The sequence below is a fragment of the Thalassophryne amazonica genome, chromosome 21, assembly GCF_902500255.1.
Source record: "Thalassophryne amazonica chromosome 21, fThaAma1.1, whole genome shotgun sequence".
In the NCBI taxonomy this organism is placed as follows: Eukaryota; Metazoa; Chordata; class Actinopteri; order Batrachoidiformes; family Batrachoididae; genus Thalassophryne; species Thalassophryne amazonica.
Genome location: NC_047123.1, coordinates 31,331,667 through 31,351,300, shown reverse-complemented (window position 1 = coordinate 31,351,300; position 19,634 = coordinate 31,331,667). Strand labels below are relative to the sequence as shown.

The 19,634-nt window shown below is 41.5% G+C and overlaps 1 protein-coding gene across 3 annotated transcripts in view; it reads right to left on the bottom strand.

Moving 5' to 3' along the window:
* The window catches only part of LOC117503606 (kelch-like protein 29), a 301,998-nt gene that overhangs the window by 10,386 nt on the left and 271,978 nt on the right, over positions 1–19,634 (bottom strand). For all 3 annotated transcript variants that reach the window (XM_034162864.1, XM_034162863.1, XM_034162865.1), the window contains one exon: positions 1,616–1,809. In XM_034162864.1, the coding sequence (XP_034018755.1) occupies positions 1,616–1,809 (194 nt within the window). The remainder of the gene's footprint in view (positions 1–1,615; positions 1,810–19,634) is intronic.

Below are 19,634 nucleotides of genomic sequence, written 5' to 3'. Positions count from 1 at the left end.
GTCAGATCTACATCAATTGAAAATAATAAAGATATGAGAGCCGTGATATATGTGCTTGTTGACCTTCCAGTCTGTTATTTGCCTCAACTATGTTGAAAAAACTGAATTTTTGCAGTGGATTTCACCGAGACCATATGTGAGAGGAAGCTAGCTTTGTTAAGCTAGCAACTGTTAGAAAGCTAACAAGCTAGCTATCAAATTGTGTAAGTGAAAATATGGTTTAACACAGTGAGTGTAAGCTTGTGAATGAGTTTTGTTTTTAAAATAGACCACCTAAAGTGAAGCTAAATAAAAGTAGGGGTGCTTTAATCATTAATCTAGGCAACATGCTACAGATAATTGTTGCTAAGGTCCACTACACCCTGCTCAGAGTGCTGCTCCCATTGGACCCACATCGCTGCTATTTTGGAATTGTGGGACAGCTCGCACCCACAAATTGAACTCGCTGGACTACTTTTGCCACACTCTCACGAGTGCCACTAGTTTAGCTTATGGCAAGCTAAAAGTGGACGCTCTCATTATCACCCTGTCAGAGTGCCGCTCTTGCCATAAGCTAAGCTAGTGGCGCTCGTGAGAATGTGCTCTTCCGCATCAAACTCCATCATGTCAATGTTTACAATGTGCTTGAGCAATAACAGGTGAAGTTGCTCATAAACCTTAAGTTTCTTAAATATTTATTAAAGCCACTCTTAAAACTTCAGTTATCTTTATAATGTTATTATTGGTAAATTTTAGAATTAATTTAGATGATATATACTCATTATCTCACAGAAATATATCACAATTATCTGGGAACTACTTTTTGCGCAGGAATTCATCAAGCACGTCAGCCGCAGGCGCGTACTAACACAGAATACCCAGAAACTGGACAGTTTTTCGGCCATAACAAGAGCGTCCAATTTTAGCTTGCGGCGCTCGTGAGAGTGTGGGTCCACTAGAACTAACCTCTTTATATTATTTTATGATGTATATTACAACCACAAACTGATGTTAAAGTTCAAAAATAAATGTAATACTTTCAAATAGCTAACAAACCAGATCCAGTTTTGTTCAATTTACAAAAGTAAAACATATGTTTCTGTTGACATACACCATTAATTGTACAGTTGTCTATGAATCTGTTGAATTGAAAATAAAAAAAACAAATAATGGTATTTAAATTTAATTAAACACAATTAAATTTTTTTTTTTTTTTCTTCATTGTCACACTTTGGATACATTATTTAACCTACTTTAGTGCAACATACTCATATAGCCTACCATAAATGAAAAAGCAACTTCAACATGCGCTCCTTAGTACTAGGACTAGTTGAATTTGCCGCTACGCACAGAGGCTGATGCAGTCAAATGGTGTAATTGTACAATAAAAAAAACTAATATGTTTATAGAACACTTACAAGACAGGGAAAATGTGTGAGAATAAATGCATTTCTTTGCCTTCAACACTTGAGGGCATATCACATATATTAACGACATTACATAGATGGTGTGTTGTACTGTTATAGCATCACAAGGTCAATGCAAGGGTTCAACAAACCAACAAAACTCTTTGAAGATACAACAAATGATGTCAGCGTGTTTCTTGCACCATGTTGTGCAGCGTGACCTGTCTTACCTATCATTGGTGATTCAATAAAACTCCAGGTGTTGCTCTGGGGCACGTAGGATTGGAGGACGCCCGCTGAGCGCCCGGCCTCATTCACACCTCCGAACACATACACCTTCCCGCCGCATACGGTAGCCGCCGCCGAGTGGACCGGCTTGGGCAGTGGAGACACAGTTTCCCACTGATTTGTGATGGTGTCATACCTGAAGAGAAATGAACGAGAATCTGGATGAAGCACCTGATGATCTGTAAAGCATACATCATAGACATTTATAGACATCGTCATTCTACCAGGAAACATTCTTTGGACTTTAGACTTGTACATGGAAACACGCCAATTTAAACTTTGCACTGATGGATTCGCTGTGAAACGTTCATTTGGGCTACAGGGCTGACAGATATAATTAGCAGAAAGCCGACACGACCCGAGAAGATGAAAAAGCTCGACCATTACGTACAATGACAGCAATTAAAGCAATTACACTAAGCAACATATGTTGGAAGCTACAAGCCATTAGTCTCCGGAGTTGGGCTGTGTGTCAGCGCCGAGCTTTGGACTCTTTGGCAGAGATTTCAATGCTGATCCTGAAACGCAGCCGAGCAAAAAGCACGAGATCAAAAGGCCTGAAACAACAGGCTGGACCGCACTGGATTATGGGATTGTGTCCTCGCTAGACATTACAGTTTGGTGCAACACGTCTGTTTCCTAAATTTGCATGTGCCGCTTGCAGGATGTGTGTAGGGTTCGTGTGCATTCGCCCTGTGGCACCATTAGTGCCACTGTGCTCGCGGTGTGATCCCCTATCCACGGGCCGCTGATCAAAGCGGCCACACCGACAACCTTCCAGCTGGAGAAGGCCTCATTAGAGCGCCGCAAATCAGTCCAGGTTCTGTGATTAAAACTCGCGTCCATTCAGACCAAAGCAAACATTCATCATCAAAGTTGGCTCTTTGTTATTTTATTCATTTATTTTACTTTACATGGGTTACTGTGTCCAACAACCGCCACCCCTCTGGACACAGCAAAGTTAAAAAGAGTCTGCATAATCAAGTTTTTGTCTTCTGTCCTCTAGTCCCTCAGTGTCAACCACCATTTAACGTATGTCTCACATATGGTAAACTGTGCCTGTTGCCATAGCTAAACAAAAGCCAACTGTGTCACTGACCCATCAATCAAATGGGCAATTCCATGTTGTAGAAGTTTTTATTTTGAAATTGGCGAAACCAGTGTTTGAAATTGTAAGAGCAAATATTCACTTGTGCAGAAAGAAAGTAACTTCAGTTACAAAGATCCGGTGAAGGTTAGTTATACCGTGTCAAAGCAGGTTTATTTTTTTTATGTTTTTCACCCATCAAAATGTGAATGACTTGGGCACATTTTCTATCTATTGCATAAACTGATTTGCATCCTCTGCATAAGCATATTGTTGTTTTGTATTAATGAGAACACCATTGCCAGTCAAAGTACATTGTTTTTTTTTGTTTTTTTTTAATCAGCAGAAATGTGTTTTTTTGTAACTTTAAATATAGAGTGCCATACTGTAACGTCAGTCACACACAATTATGCAATCATTCAGTTTATGCCTTCGATTTGTAATATGCCAAGAGCAGCAGATTGACAGTTGCTAGCAACCTATCCTAGGATAAAAAGAGTTGTTAACCCTGTATAGTTTGAAGACAAAGTTACATAAATTTTAAGGATTTTCTTAATGGCTGTTTTTTTGTAACATCAGTCACACCCATAGTACTGAGTACCACCAACTTGTACTAAGCAACAACAAAGTTTCCTTCCCCTCATTATGCCTTCCACAACATAGGAACACTCAGAGGCTGTATGTTTTAAGTCCTGGTCACTTCAAAAGCTCTGAATGTAACGTCAGTCACCATGGAATTGCCCAAATGCTTTGGTAGTCTACTGCGAAAATCATTATCCTGCACACTGTAAAATGCAGTGAACAAACGGCTAGATGAATCCAACCTTGTATACTTGATAAAACAACTTAATATAAATAAATAAAAGGAATCATGTTGTGTGTGTCCAAATTCAAAGGGTGTAAATAATGTGATGTAGATAAACGGAAAATGCAACTTTTTTTTTCCTTTATGTAATGACCGCCTCCAGATGGTTAACATTCTGAGCAAACTTGGCCATGATTAAGGTCAAAGCTGTGAAAAACTGAGAAATTTATATCAATAAATAAAATAGCTGCAAGAAAATGGTATGAGTGGAGTTACGAAACGTACCAAAAGACGTCAGAAAATGTCACTCCAACTCAAAATACATTTATTATGTGCGTCACCCCTCCAAAGCTTTTCATTGGTAAATGTTTTAACTGTGACTGCGGTTGGGAAAAAGTTAAATTGCGCTTTAAATAAAAATGTAAACACAGCACAAATATCCAATCAGAAGGTTTTTTCCCCTGTTTTTATTTTTAATAAAGGAGAACAAATGCAGGTCAATTAACATTGTGCGACAGGTGACCATCTGATTGAATTTACTACACATCTGAATCGCCATAAAGCGTTTAATGGGAACTGTGACATTACAAGTGTGACTGAAAATATTCTCGACGTGGATGGAAACTGTGATTATTTCTCCGAAGGGGAGGCAATTGGCATAGGACTGGGGGAGACTACATTGGGCTTTTAAGATCAGGATATGTCTGGGACGAGCATACGGCGTCATGGGGTCGCTACCCAAAGGTGTCTGGCAATCATTCCAGGTAAATGAAGGTCCAAGTCTTTAGGGTCCTGATACTTTCCATCTTCCTGTATGGTTGTGAGACTTGGACACTAACCAGTTACCAAAGTATGCAATGAGACATCTTTGGTACTTTGTTTCTTCAAGGGGAACCTTGGGTACTGCTGGAATGACTTTGCATCAAATGAGCAGTTAGTTGGCGAGACTCGTCTGAAGAGGATCACTTGCACTTTGAGGGAACGTCAACTCCGATACCTTTTCCATTTGGCGCCTTTCTGTGTGCACGATCCAGCGCGGAGGTGCCTCAGCACTGAGGACCCCAGCAGCGGGAGAAGGTCAAGGGGAAGCACACATTTCACTTGGCGGCAGCAGATACAACCCCTGGCAATAATTATGGAATCACCGGCCTCGGAGGATGTTCATTCAGTTGTTTAATTTTATAGAAAAAAAGCAGATAACAGACATGACACAAAAGTCATTTCAAATGGCAACTTTCTGGCTTTAAGAAACACTATAAGAAATCAGGAAAAAAAAAATTGTGGCAGTCAGTAACAGTTACTTTTTTAGACCAAGCAGAGGGAAAAAAAATATGGAATCACTCCATGCTGAGGAATAAATTATGGAATCACCCTGTAAATTTTCATCCCCAAAACTAACACCTGCATCAAGTCAGATCTGCTCGTTAGTCTGCATCTAAAAAGGAGTGAACACACCTTGGAGAGCTGTTGCACCAAGTGGACTGACATGAATCATGGCTCCAACACGAGAGATGTCAATTGAAACAAAGGAGAGGATTATCAAACTCTTAAAAGAGGGTAAATCATCACGCAATGTTGCAAAAGATGTTGGTTGTTCACAGTCAGCTGTGTCTAAACTCTGGACCAAATACAAACAACATGGGAAGGCTGTTAAAGGCAAACATACTGGTACACCAAAGAAGACATCAAAGCGTCAAGACGGAAAACTTAAAGCAATATGTCTCAAAAATCAAAAATGCACAACAAAACAAATGGGGAACGAATGGGAGGAAACTGGAGTCAACGTCTGTGACCGAACTGTAAAAACCGCCTAAAGGAAATGGGATTTACATACAGAAAAGCTAAACGAAAGCCATCATTAACACCTAAACAGAAAAAAACAAGGTTACAATGGGCTAAGGAAAAGCAATCGTGGACTGTGGATGACTGGATGAAAGTCATATTCAGCGATGAATCTCGAATCTGCATCGGGCAAGGTGATGATGCTGGAACTTTTGTTTGGTGCTGTTCCAATGAGATTTATAAAGATGACTGCCTGAAGAGAACATGTAAATTTCCACAGTCATTGATGATATGGGGCTGCATGTCAGGTAAAGGCACTGGGGAGATGGCTGTCATTACATCATCAATAAATGCACAAGTTTACGTTGATATTTTGGACACTTTTCTTATCCCATCAATTGAAAGGACGTTTGGGGATGATGGAATCATTTTTCAAGATGATAATGCATCTTGCCATAGAGCAAAAACTGTGAAAACATTCCTTGCAAAAAGACACATAGGATCAATGTCATGGCCTGCAAATAGTCTGCATCTTAATCCAATTGAAAATCTTTGGTAGAAGTTGAAGAAAATGGTCCATGACAAGGCTCCAACCTGCAAAGCTGATCTGGCAACAGCAATCAGAGAAAGTTGGAGCCAGATTGATGAAGAGTACTGTTTGTCACTCATTAAGTCCATGCCTCAGAGACTGCAAGCTGTTATAAAAGCCAGAGGTGGTGCAACAAAATACTAGTGATGTGTTGGAGCGTTCTTTTGTTTTTCATGATTCCATAATTTTTTCCTCAGAATTGAGTGATTCCATATTTTTTTCCCTCTGCTTGGTCTAAAAAAGTAACCGTTACTGACTGCCACAATTTTTTTTTCCTGATTTCTTATAGTGTTTCTTAAAGCCAGAAAGTTGCCATTTGAAATGACTTTAGTTTTGTGTCATGTCTGTAATCTGCTTTTTTTCTACAAAATTAAACAACTGAATGAACATCCTCCGAGGCCGGTGATTCCATAATTATTGACAGGGGTTGTAGATGGTTACTTCAGAGAGGTGGGAACAGGTTGGATATCACCCCTTGCTTTGCCATACGAGCTGTCTTCATGTATTATATCTCTGTAGTCAACCACCAAAAGTCCAATTATCTCCAACTGAAGATGTCCAAGCGTCATTTTCTTTCCTTCATTCTACCATTTTACAAACGTTTAATTGAAATTCAAACCATTCAGAATGACTTGCACTAACGAGGTCAATACCCTGTGATGCATTAATTAGAATCAAGAGTCCAATTATTTCCCCTTGAAGAGTGGAATTAATTTCCTTCATGCACGTCTTCATTGTGTGAAGTTTCCATGAAATCAACTAAACGGTTACAAGATTCGCCGACAGACGAATAGACGGACGGCGATTCTTATAGGTGCATTCAAATTTTACTTTGCAGGGTGTAAAAAGTCTCTTCTGTGCCAGTGAGCTTTTATCTCCAAACATCTCGACCCCACTGCAGAAGTTCATCTCTGAACACGTGGCACTGCATTGATTGTTTTTTTGTTTTTTTTTTTCGAAGTGATTACACACAAAAATACTTTTCACCACATGAAGCCGCGTTGCCGCTGCAGCTTTTCATCAAGCAGAAACAATCTAAAAAATGAGACCAAACAAACAACTTGAGTTCTCAGAGAGCAAGAGAGAGACAGGAAGGGCGACAGGTTACAAATGGCTCAAGAGTCCAGAATCTGAACGCAAACACGACAATAAAAGGTGCGAGTCATCACAGCTTTGTAAGGAAAACAACAAATCCGAGTTAGAAGAGAAAACTAACTTCACTTTAATTTTGGATGTAGGACGCTCAGAAAAGATTGGAAGTGAAAGCGGGCACGCTCTGTGGAATGTTTATGTTGACAGCAGATGGATTTTCCCACCTGGCTGCCGTCTGCACTGAGCCAGACACAATATGCCAGTAAGAAACCTACAGGGACCAGATAGAAATATCAGGACGGGAATCCGGCGCCACGTTAAATCTGCATTATGAATCCACACATGTATCACGTGAGGACGAACGTGCCTGAATTTCAAGTTGAAATCAAAGTGTTTGGGGGAGAGGACTGGTCACTGGTGAATTGGGGGGGTCAACAGCGCACATGCAGAGAACGTTCACTCGTCAACCTACATCTGAGTCACACACCATAAACTTGAGTCGACGCTGTCAAATTTGCTCAGCAGCAGAAAAAAAACCCTCCTTCCTCCACAGTTTATGAGCAGCTGAGTAGAATATTTGAAATGCATGAATGCCCACGCGTGACAACAACTGAGATACCATGTTTTTGTACTGACGCGCTGGTGAAAATCCTTGTTGGCTAAAAAGAGAAAAAAAATTTTTTCGATCATCTTTGGGGGGTGAAGAACGCTGCCTCTACTTGTGATGTCCTCCTCAGTTGGTGTTGGGAGGATTCTCACCATTCGATCAATAAAAACATACCGAGGCTTCCAGCAGTCCCACAGTCATCCACTACTATAAGCAACAGAATGGTCTGTCGTCATGTCTCAAGGTTCTTGAACTGAAATATCTCCACCTGGTAGACATTTACCTTGAAGGCAGGTACAACAGAATTTCACCCAAGAGCTCTAGTACCACAATAGCGGTGATTAAGATGTTGAACCTGTCGCATTTTCTGGTTTTATTGGTTGGTGGAGTTAGATTTTGGCCAATCAGCATAACTTATAATCAAATGGTTGTGCTTACCTTGGCACTTGCACAGATTTGACCCCCGCACTGGCACGCAATCTTGCACGCCAATGAGTAAACTCATCGTAAACTCTTTTAAACTGTGTGCTGGTGCGTGCCAGCGCACAAAGAAAATTTTGAAATGTTTGAATTTTTGTGCCACTTGCGCAACCTAGTTGTGAACATTGTGCGTCACTGCATGTCGTTGCGCGCAGGGCATCTGAACCTGAAATTAGATTATGAAGAGATGCTACAGCTACAATAAATGTAACTTTACAGATACATTATCTAACTCAGAAGAAGGAATGAAAATGCAACTGTTTTACCTACCGATTAAAAAAATATGTTGTAAATAATTACCTTTAAAACAAGATTCCAAATGCGTTCTCCACCGTACGATGAGCACAAGACAACCTGCAGCCGTAGATGATTTTTCTGTGATTCTGGGAACGATGAGAGATTGGTTTCATCAGCCAAGTTCTGAGAGCAAATGCATCATCGGCTTTATTTTATATAGTGTGGCGTCAACGGGGACAAAGCGGGATGCATTGGCTTGAACTGTGCGGCAGTGCAGGGATCAAATTCATGCATGTCAAGGCTAATTGGTTTGTGCCATGATTCTGTGGGTGTTTTGACTACATGGTGGGTGGACCAACATTCAAGCCAATTGGTCAGGGACTGTCACATGCTACAGCTCAGGGTACTATGGCTTATAAATCTCTGCAAATCGTGAAAGTGGAATCCGCTCCCCCTTAGACAAACAAAAACTCTGGACACGCCAATGTAGCAGCTTTGGCTTATAAGTTACTGACCACCATTTTGCCCGTCATTCTTTCCAACATGAAGTATTCTCCATAGTACAAAGAGTGTACCGCCGCCTCCGTCTCCCTCTTACCATTATACAAAAATAATGAAATCTAATCACACAGAAGGAGCCAAAGGCATCTCATCTAATTCACTAACGTTTTTACCTGCAGGGGGCTTTGGATGACAAACCCCACTTTTCTCTAAATCTGTGCCTGTCACTTACGCGCACTGACGTGCACGCACGATAGACAACAGGGGATGCAGAGACGCCGAAATGTATCAGTTTCCTCCGAGACACAAGTGGCAGCACAAACGATGAGAGTGAGAAAGTTCGAGGGATGGAAAGAAAAGAAACAACTTCCTGGGATATGAAAGTCACTTCGGCGTGCGTTGACAAAAATAAGATCCATTAAGGCAGAAATTTACAAAAGTGCATCGTGCTGCAGTTAAAAGCACTTCATCACTACCGGCGCAACAACACTGTCGCCGCTAAACAGTGTGCAGAAAGGAATGCAAAGTAGTTTTTGTTCAAGTCAGGTGCTGCACACACACTTCCATACATGTACACACTTAGCAAAGCTGAGTTGAGTAGAGCTAAAAAAAAAAAAAAAGCCACAGTAATTCCAGTAAAGCGTATAAAAATTTGGCGTATTTGCACAAGCAAAACAGCCAGATTGCAACCAAAATGAAGCATCACACTGACTCCGATTACTACAACTGAATTAGTGGAACATTTAACAGTCTGCTGCACACTGCTGGTGATTGATCAACCACATCCACCGTTCTGCACAACTCTGTCTCCGGGCGCGCTCGTTCCTCTGCCCAATCGATTGCAGCCTCAGCTCAGTAAAAATATGAAGAGATTTGAAGCGCGTGCAACTGTGAGGCGAGAAGCGTTAAAGTGAGATTGTTTCCCTTTAAAAAAAAAAAACCCCAAAAAAACAAAAAAAACAACAGTTAAATGTTCCCCGCCTGATGCAGAGGTCTATCAAATCACAGCGTGTGCAGAGACATTAGCATTCAGAGAGGCGTGCATGCACGGTATGCTGTGCGAGTCATTCTGTCCCTCGCCGCGCTCTGCTTCCTGTCAGCCGTGATGAACTGAGAGGTGGTTCGGCCTCCGGAAAACACGGCCGGCTAGTGTGAGTCAGCGCCGACCTGGCGGCCATTCAAAGACAATTTGCACGCGGACATAAGCATCATTTGCTTACATTAACATTTTTATGTTTGCCAAGAATATTTATTAGCAAATGGGCGGGGGTGCGGGGAAACGGCGGTGATGCTGGTGAGCCGTGTCGGTCAGCTGACAGCGGCTGGAGGTCATGTGGGTTTGCATGTGTGTTAGAAAGTAAAATGCTGTGAGAAAAATAAGTGCTGAGGTCAGGAAAGATTTGAATAAACAGCGAAGCAGAACTTAAACCGTGAGAGGCTGCAATGTTTTTCCAAGACTGCACCTGATCGCCGCAACAGATACAGCAGATGTTTTCAAAGAATTCCAAATGTAGAATTCCAGATTTTTGGAGGATGGTGGAGCTAATTTTTTGTGGGGGTTTGTCTGGATCCACTTCAGCCGTTAATGTTGCCCGTCGTTTTTTAAAAGCCAGAGAATTAAGTGAAAGTTTGTGCAAGACCTGGCACTGCCAACCGAACAGTCCCCCCTAAAAATCGGTCCCCTCTGCCTTCACTTTGCATCCATCATTAGCCGCGGTTCACGGATTATCACCTTGTTTCTGCTTCAAACTGCCTCCAGTCATCATCTATCTCAGAGACAGATATCAGAAGCTTTTGTACAACAATCATTTCCACATAAATTCAGCAATTTCATCATAAAACACAGAGGAAGTGATCAGAGCGCCGCGGCTACAGGAGCTGCTAGCTGATGTGTTCACTGTGCGTCGGTCATGTCAAAGCGTCACAGAGTATTGCCTTGTTTCTGCTTAAAACTGACTTTAGAATGATTTAAGATGTTTTACTTTTATCATCTGATGGTTAATAATCCCATTAATCCATTTGATCGCTTTGGGTGAAGAGACTCCGTCTCAGACGAGCTGCAGAGTTCTGGAATGATGCATGCGCAGCGGAGGCAGGGCGGACCAATTTTTAGGAGCAGGCCGTTCAGTCTATGAAACCAGATCTGTTACAGTAAAGCAGCGCCCCCACCTGGCCAGGTTTGGTGCCATGTTTTCCCAGAGTTGTACCACACTTGCCATCTCAACTTGATGGCTCATCGGTCTGAGGTGGTTTAGAATTTGATAGAGTTCTCGAGAAACTACCCCCCAAATTTTCACAACTTGCATCAACCTGCGGCCAAAACGGAGCTGTTTGGAGAAACTAACCGAAGCCAGTTACGCCGGCAAACGTGGTCAGTTGTGACACTCGCTGCATCCATTCGTACAATGATGATGTTATGTTGTATGTAGCAAAACTGCTATAAAGACGTCCAATTTGAGAATTACTCCCAGAGATCTCCTGTCAGGTTTTGTCTTCTTCTCGGGAGTTATCGTGCAGGAACAAGTTATCTTGTAAATGTGAGATAATTTACGACAAAGCTGCGTGCTTCAGCGGCAGCGCGGCACTCATTCTTTCTCTGAAATCATATTAAACCACGGTGTGACGGCTTATGTTGCTATCACGGCTTAAATAATGGCGCTTATCCACATGGAGAGAGAATGCAGCCGGGAGCTGCTCACAAATCCTAAAATAATTTTTTTCCCCGTTTTTTTATTTTGACAGCGCTGCCATTTCAGCCTGTACGATAGGGAAGAAAACTTGTTGTAAATAAGGCTGATCTGAGTTGCAACCCTGCCTCTTACCCAGTGTGCACTGGGGTGCACTCCAGCCCACCATGACTCTACAAGATAAGCATCGTTCACACGTTCCACAATGTTTGGCAAACGCAACGCGCAAAATATCAACTTATTTGCCCAATGTACAAAACAACCTGTTCCTGCATAATACTCACTGTATTTGAACAAGATCTTGTTTGAACAGGATATTTATCATGTGCACAAGATACCATCCTGAAGATGGTAATCTTGAATGCAGAAGACAACATTCCTGCAAGATATTCATCTTGGATACACAATCGGTTTCTGTACAAGATCTTGCATTTACAATACCTCAACTATTCCAAACCGCAAACTACCTCAGACCCACATAGTAACCCAAAGTAATTATCTTGAAGTGACAAGATATCTTGTTCCTACAACATAAATCAACCCAACAGGACATTTATTTCATGCATACCACAGAGCTTGCCCTCTCAAGTTAGCTTGTTCCAGCAACATACAAAGGTTAGCACTTAGCACATGTGCACAGATAACAAACGTACAAGATATTCATCTTTCATGAACAAGGCATAATCACAACACTGTAATTAAACCACATGTGTACAAAATGACAGCTGATCCAAAAAGGATAATTACCTCAAGACAACAAGACGTCCGGGCTAATTATCTTAAACAAGATAACTTGTTCCTGCAACATGCTGTTTATACACATGCAAAATTACTTGTTCCAATACTATATTTGGCTCATGCACACAAGATAGAATGTGCTTACAAGTGCATAGCATACAGTGATTATCATGCATACTCAAGATAACATTGCAAGACACAAGATACAATTCTTCATAAGTCATTCCCATTCCATACTCAAGATAATATTTCTTCAAGACTGTCATCGTTTGCGGCAGCTCAATGGGTTAGCAGTTAGCACTGTTGCCTCACAGCAAGAAGGTCACGGGATCGATTCCCACCTGTGGCCTTTCTGTGTGGAGTTTGCATGTTGTGCCCGTGTTTGTGTGGGTTCCTCCCACATCCAAAGACGTGCAGGTTAGCTGGATTAGAAACTTTAAATTGTCCGTATTTGGGTGTGCAGGTGTGAATGTGTTTGTCTGTATGTGGCCCTGCAGTTCAGGGTGCACCCGCCTCACGCCCTATGACTGCTGGGATAGGCTCCAGCCCTCATGACCTTTAACTGGAGTAAGCGGGGGGCTGAAAATGGATGGATGTAATCAACATTTGCATAAGATCATTTGTTCCAAACATAACATGATTATTTTTAGCTAATAAAAAGTAATCAAATGAGAATTATTCAGTACGTACAAGATACCTCGTGCCCACAAGACTAGTATCTTGATTTTAAAGAATCTTCTGACTTTTTTCATTTTAAAATATTCATATTAAACTGCTTTACTGCTACTTTGTTCCTTGTATAAAACTAACTAAGCTGTCAGAACAAAGCAAAGCGATCGAGCTGACGTTTGGACATTCGTTTAAAACGGAAGGACCGGGATGAGACGAAATCAGGGAGAAAAGTGAAAGAAAAAAAATGAAAAGTGAGTGAAACATTTCTTATCAAATTGAGAAATCACGGAGAGGAGGAGGAGCAGAGCGAGTGGGCGGGCTCCGACAGAGTGAAGTCTGTCTGTGTTGTGTCAGCTGCCATCTGTGTGTCAGAGCACATCACACAAACTCGAGGCGCGTGCCTGCACCTCCACCCCGCTGTCTGTTGGACACAAACACTCGAACGTCTCCAAAACGTGATGCCGCCGCTCGGAAACTTTTGCTCACATTTGTCTGCTCTTGTGCAGTAAGAGTCACTCGGGAGTACATTTGTTGTTGAGCATCGATACAAAGCGGTGCGTCAAACAAAAGAAGTACGGCTCAGGTGCAAAATGTATTTTTGTCGATCACATTAACACGGAGTGAGTAATTTTCGCTGTGACATAAAGAACTGCACAAACACAAATTCACCTTTTTTATGCCTTTTCAAAATGACAATTGATTCAAGGTGAAATTAAAACGGCTTCACGGTGCTTAATGCGAACGTGTTTGTGCACCTCTATGACCCACTCTAATTTCCTCTGCAGATCACAGCTGTTTGCACCTGCGTTTGCTCACTTTGTGTCGCTAATGGAGGAAAAAAAAAGTCAATACATGCTGCGTTTGGGTAGAGAGAGAGAGAGAGACAGAGAAAGAGAGAGAGGAAAAAAAAAAAAGCACCGTGGGCTCATTTTTCACTGCACCTGCAAATCCTGCACCTCCACAGAAGCAGCGAGACCTCAGTAACATCATTTGTGCAGTAACACACGATTATAATGTCAAAACAGGAAAGGAGAAAAATACTCAGTTGAATTTTTGCTTGTAAATTATTTTACAATTATTGAAAAAACAATTTATATACGTACTCATTTTTCCATATGCACACCAATATGGTGGAACAAGTGTTTAATATCTTCAGACATTTGTTTATTCGGTGTTACCGTCTCTCTTTTGCCTCTACCTCAGTCTAAACTCAAACATTACATTTGTAGCCAAGAGAACTGCAGAGTTTTATATATTTATTTTTATTTATTTATTTTTTAAAGAATCTGAAAAGAGCAATTTGTTTATTTTTTGGTGAAAATTGCATACATTTTAATGAAATATCACTACGTATTTTAAAGCAGTTAGCTGAGTGGATAAGGAGCTGACCTCCCAATATGTAGACCTGGATTTGAATCTCGCTCGTACTTCCAGTCTGTGTCCTTAGACAAGACACTTTCATGTGCATTGTCTCAGTCCACCCGGCTGTAAAACGGTACCGGTCTCAGCTGGGGAAGTAACCTGTGTCAGACTGGCGTCCCGTCCAGGGGGAGTCCCAGCCTCTCATCTGTTTCCACCAAATTCAGCGATAGGCACCGGTATCGCAAACCGAATGGTCCGCCCCTAAAAATCTGTACGCGTTTTGCATCTGCACGTGTCATTCTGGACCACAGCAGCTCGTCGGAGATGGAGTCTCTTCACCCAAAACAATCAAATGGATTAACTGGATTATTAACCATCAGATGATAAAGGTAAAACCTCTTAAATCATTCTAAAGTCAGTTTTAAGCAGAAACGAGGCAAAATTCCATGACGCTTTGAAAAGTCAGACATGCAATGAACACATCAGCTAGCAGCTCGTTTAGCCGCAGCGCTGTGATTGCTTCCACTGCCTTTCATGATGAAATAATGCTGAATTTATGTGGAAATGATTGTTGTACTAAAGATTCAGATAGCCGTCACTGAGATAGATGATGACTGGAGTGCAGTTTGAGGCAGAAACGAGGTGTTAATCCGTGAACCACGTCATCAAGGGGGGCCGATTTTTAGGGGGACCACTCGGTCTGTGACACCGGCACCAATGGGCCTCAGGTCCTAACACAGGACCAACTACTTTTAAAAAGGTACAGTGTGCAGGATTTCACAACATCTCATGGTGAGTTTGCAGACGGTATTAAGCCGTCGCTCGTCATCATTTTGTTTCCCTTGACAATTCCACAATTATTCTTGTTAATTATTGTCTTCCTACTGTAGTGCAGAATACAAAAGGTGCAGTAAGTATGTCCCTTTTGGGCTACTGTATCAACATGGTGACAATACATGGTGACATATAAAGGGCTCATCATTGGCTCATGAAAACACTGATTCACTGTTGCAATTAATTATGAACTCATGAACAGATGGTTATGGATGCTACAGTCCATTTCTGCTAATAAACACCCCAAAATCCGACACTCTGCAGCTTTAAAGCCAGATTTGGTTTTCGTGATGGACATGTCTGCTGCACGTTTAGCTCAACAGCACTGGATATGCAAAAACCTGATGATGTCAGTTTTTACAGTTTCAGGCTGTGCTTCATGATGTAATTTTGGCTTATCTCAAACCCGTCGGTAGGCTGTGGGGGGTCAGATGATTAATTTTACACGTATGTGGGATCATTTCAATTTCAACATATAGCATGAGCGCTTCATGGTGCACTTTGCTGGGCTCCTGTCACCAGGCCCCAAGATAAAAACCCCAAACTGGAACGAGTGCTTGGCGCTCTCTTCATGCACTCTGGACACATCACGTCTGACCCTTGACACACTTGTCCATTCATCCCAAATCTTTTCAAGGGCAGAGCCATTTCGCGTATTATTTGCTCAAGTTATACGCGCGCGCACACACTGATCAATTGTGCATGATGACATCTGGGGCGGGGTGAGGGACGGCCCCAAGGTGTGTTCCTCTGACAGACTTCCGTCTATCAAGGTCAGCCAGGCGACGTGCACACACACACACACACACAGCGGGAGAACACCAACACCTCATTAACGCTGATGGATTACATCATATTTCAAGCTAACATCCCGGACACGCGTGTACATGCCATGCAGAAATGCGCCGACACGCAGCATCTCTCACACAAACACTGACGGATGCAGGCCCGCCACCTACGTGTCACCTTCAGATAATCCGCACCAAATAGAGCGCCATGCACGGTTAGCCGGTGATCTCTGTGAATTAACTCGTTCACTGCATACGTCTGCTTTTGCAGTGTCATATTACAAATAAATATAAATGGTAAATGGACTGCATTTATATCAATCAATCAATCAATTTTTTTTTATATAGCGCCAAATCACAACAAACAGTTGCCCCAAGGCACTTTATATTGTAAGGCAAGGCCATACAATAATTATGTAAAACCCCAACGGTCAAAACGACCCCCTGTGAGCAAGCACTTGGCTACAGTGGGAAGGAAAAACTCCCTTTTAACAGGAAGAAACCTCCAGCAGAACCAGGCTCAGGGAGGGGCAGTCTTCTGCTGGGACTGGTTGGGGCTGAGGGAGAGAACCAGGAAAAAGACATGCTGTGGAGGGGAGCAGAGATCGATCACTAATGATTAAATGCAGAGTGGTGCATACAGAGCAAAAAGAGAAAGAAACAGTGCATCATGGGAACCCCCCAGCAGTCTACGTCTATAGCAGCATAACTAAGTCTCCCTGATCTGAATTGGGAGCTGGTTCCACAGGAGAGGAGCCTGAAAGCTGAAGGCTCTGCCTCCCATTCTACTCTTACAAACCCTAGGAACTACAAGTAAGCCTGCAGTCTGAGAGCGAAGCGCTCTATTGGGGTGATATGGTACTACGAGGTCCCTAAGATAAGATGGGACCTGATTATTCAAAACCTTATAAGTAAGAAGAAGAATTTTAAATTCTATTCTAGAATTAACAGGAAGCCAATGAAGAGAGGCCAATATGGGTGAGATATGCTCTCTCCTTCTAGTCCCCGTCAGTACTCTAGCTGCAGCATTTTGAATTAACTGAAGGCTTTTTAGGGAACTTTTAGGACAACCTGATAATAATGAATTACAATAGTCCAGCCTAGAGGAAATAAATGCATGAATTAGTTTTTCAGCATCACTCTGAGACAAGACCTTTCTGATTTTAGAGATATTGCGTAAATGCAAAAAAGCAGTCCTACATATTTGTTTAATATGCGCTTTGAATGACATATCCTGATCAAAAATGACTCCAAGATTTCTCACAGTATTACTAGAGGTCAGGGTAATGCCATCCAGAGTAAGGATCTGGTTAGACACCATGTTTCTAAGATTTGTGGGGCCAAGTACAATAACTTCAGTTTTATCTGAGTTTAAAAGCAGGAAATTAGAGGTCATCCATGTCTTTATGTCTGTAAGACAATCCTGCAGTTTAGCTAATTGGTGTGTGTCCTCTGGCTTCATGGATAGATAAAGCTGGGTATCATCTGCGTAACAATGAAAATTTAAGCAATACCGTCTAATAATACTGCCTAAGGGAAGCATGTATAAAGTGAATAAAATTGGTCCTAGCACAGAACCTTGTGGAACTCCAAAATTAACTTTAGTCTGTGAAGAAGATTCCCCATTTACATGAACAAATTGTAATCTATTAGACAAATATGATTCAAACCACCGCAGTGCAGTGCCTTTAATACCTATGGCATGCTCTAATCTCTGTAATAAAATTTTATGGTCAACAGTATCAAAAGCAGCACTGAGGTCTAACAGAACAAGCACAGAGATGAGTCCACTGTCCGAGGCCATAAAAAGATCATTTGTAACCTTCACTAATGCTGTTTCTGTACTATGATGAATTCTAAAACCTGACTGAAACTCTTCAAATAGACCATTCCTCTGCAGATGATCAGTTAGCTGTTTTACAACTACCCTTTCAAGAATTTTTGAGAGAAAAGGAAGGTTGGAGATTGGCCTATAATTAGCTAAGATAGCTGGGTCAAGTGATGGCTTTTTAAGTAATGGTTTAATTACTGCCACCTTAAAAGCCTGTGGTACATAGCCAACTAACAAAGATAGATTGATCATATTTAAGATCGAAGCATTAAATAATGGTAGGGCTTCCTTATATAGTGCTTTTCCATCTGCATCAGACGCTCAAAGCGCTTTAAACAAACAAAACAAACCCAAACTATTCCACTCCTTATTCAACTTCTTTGTGACTGTGGACAACAAATGTAAAATCACAACTCCACTGCTGCTTGAAAAGCAACGTAGAACTTCAACTGGAATTTTAATTTATTTAATGGCAATATGGACTAAAAAACATCAGGTACAACACAACAGTCAATGTTGCCAGACCCATAATATTTGGACAGTGACACCATTTCTGTAACTTTGCCTCTGTACACCAAGGGGTTGACCAAAAACATTGCATTAATGACTTAGGAATTACAGCCACTTCATACACAGAAGGAAGTATAGGCTCCTGGGGTTGTGATTAGACAAGATACGCATAGTGCAAACCTTGTTTGTTGTAGCATTAGTTATACAGCTTCAGAAAACGAAAACTTTCTTATGAACACTGTGTGTGCGAGAGAAAATAGCAATGGCTCCATTACAGAACCTTGTGGAACTCCATAACTTACCGGAATAAGTTTCAAAGTAGCCTCCTGACCAGTAACAACAAAATAGCTTAAGCTGAACCAACAATGTGAAGTTTCAGCTACAGTTTGTCAGAAGACTGATACTTAATTCAAGAATTGTCCAGTTTTCTTCTATCAAATGCTTCTAATGCTAGGCTTCCTTTTGCATGTTCGCTCAGGTTTTGACAAATTGCTACGCCAGACAGATTAACCAAAAAGTAACAGTGTTTGTATTTCTTCATGATTGATATTCCAAATACTTGCATGTCCGACTGTATCCACACAAACGTACTTTCTGTACACCGTTAAATGTGGGCAACAATTCTGCAAACTGGAAAAGGCACCTTGAAAAACCTACGATGAAGAGGCAGCCATGGATGCGGTGTGTGTGCTGTCAGGATGTGCAGCGTGCGTGTGTGTGTAGATGGAGATTTAATTGGATGGGAATGTCACACAGGACAGGGAACAAGAGTGCTTCCAGTGGTGTAGGTCGCTCACCAATTACTGCTCCACGCTCTTCAAAAACGAGATGGCGGCTGAAGACTGGGACCCCACTTCATTATCAGCATAATTCTCTGTGTTGATAATAGCCATGTAGGGCAGAGCGCAGTGGGTGCCAGGTGAGGGGCGATGGGGGTTAAAAGTTACAGTGGCAGCCAGAAAGTGTTCTGCAGCTTGAGCTGCAGGTTTGATGGCTTTTTTTTTTTTTTTTTTTTTTTAAGGGTTCCACCAAGTTATGTTGTGTTTGCTTGCAGCAAATATTTTATATAATTTTAGGGTGAAACCAAAACATACATTTGATCTATTCCGCCCAAATTTGAATCATTTTCTTGATGACTACTCATCTCTTCCACCATCTTTAATCCATATTGGCTCCAAATTGTTGGAGTTAAACAGTTAGAAACTTGAGTTTCACCCAAAGTCAGAAATCAAATGGTCCATAGAAAGGTGGTGGAACTTCATATTTGTGTTTGATAGTAATTAATTATATCATTAACTAATTCATTGAAGTAACCATTCTAAATATATCCTCTATATGTAAGCATTGGCCAAAATTTTA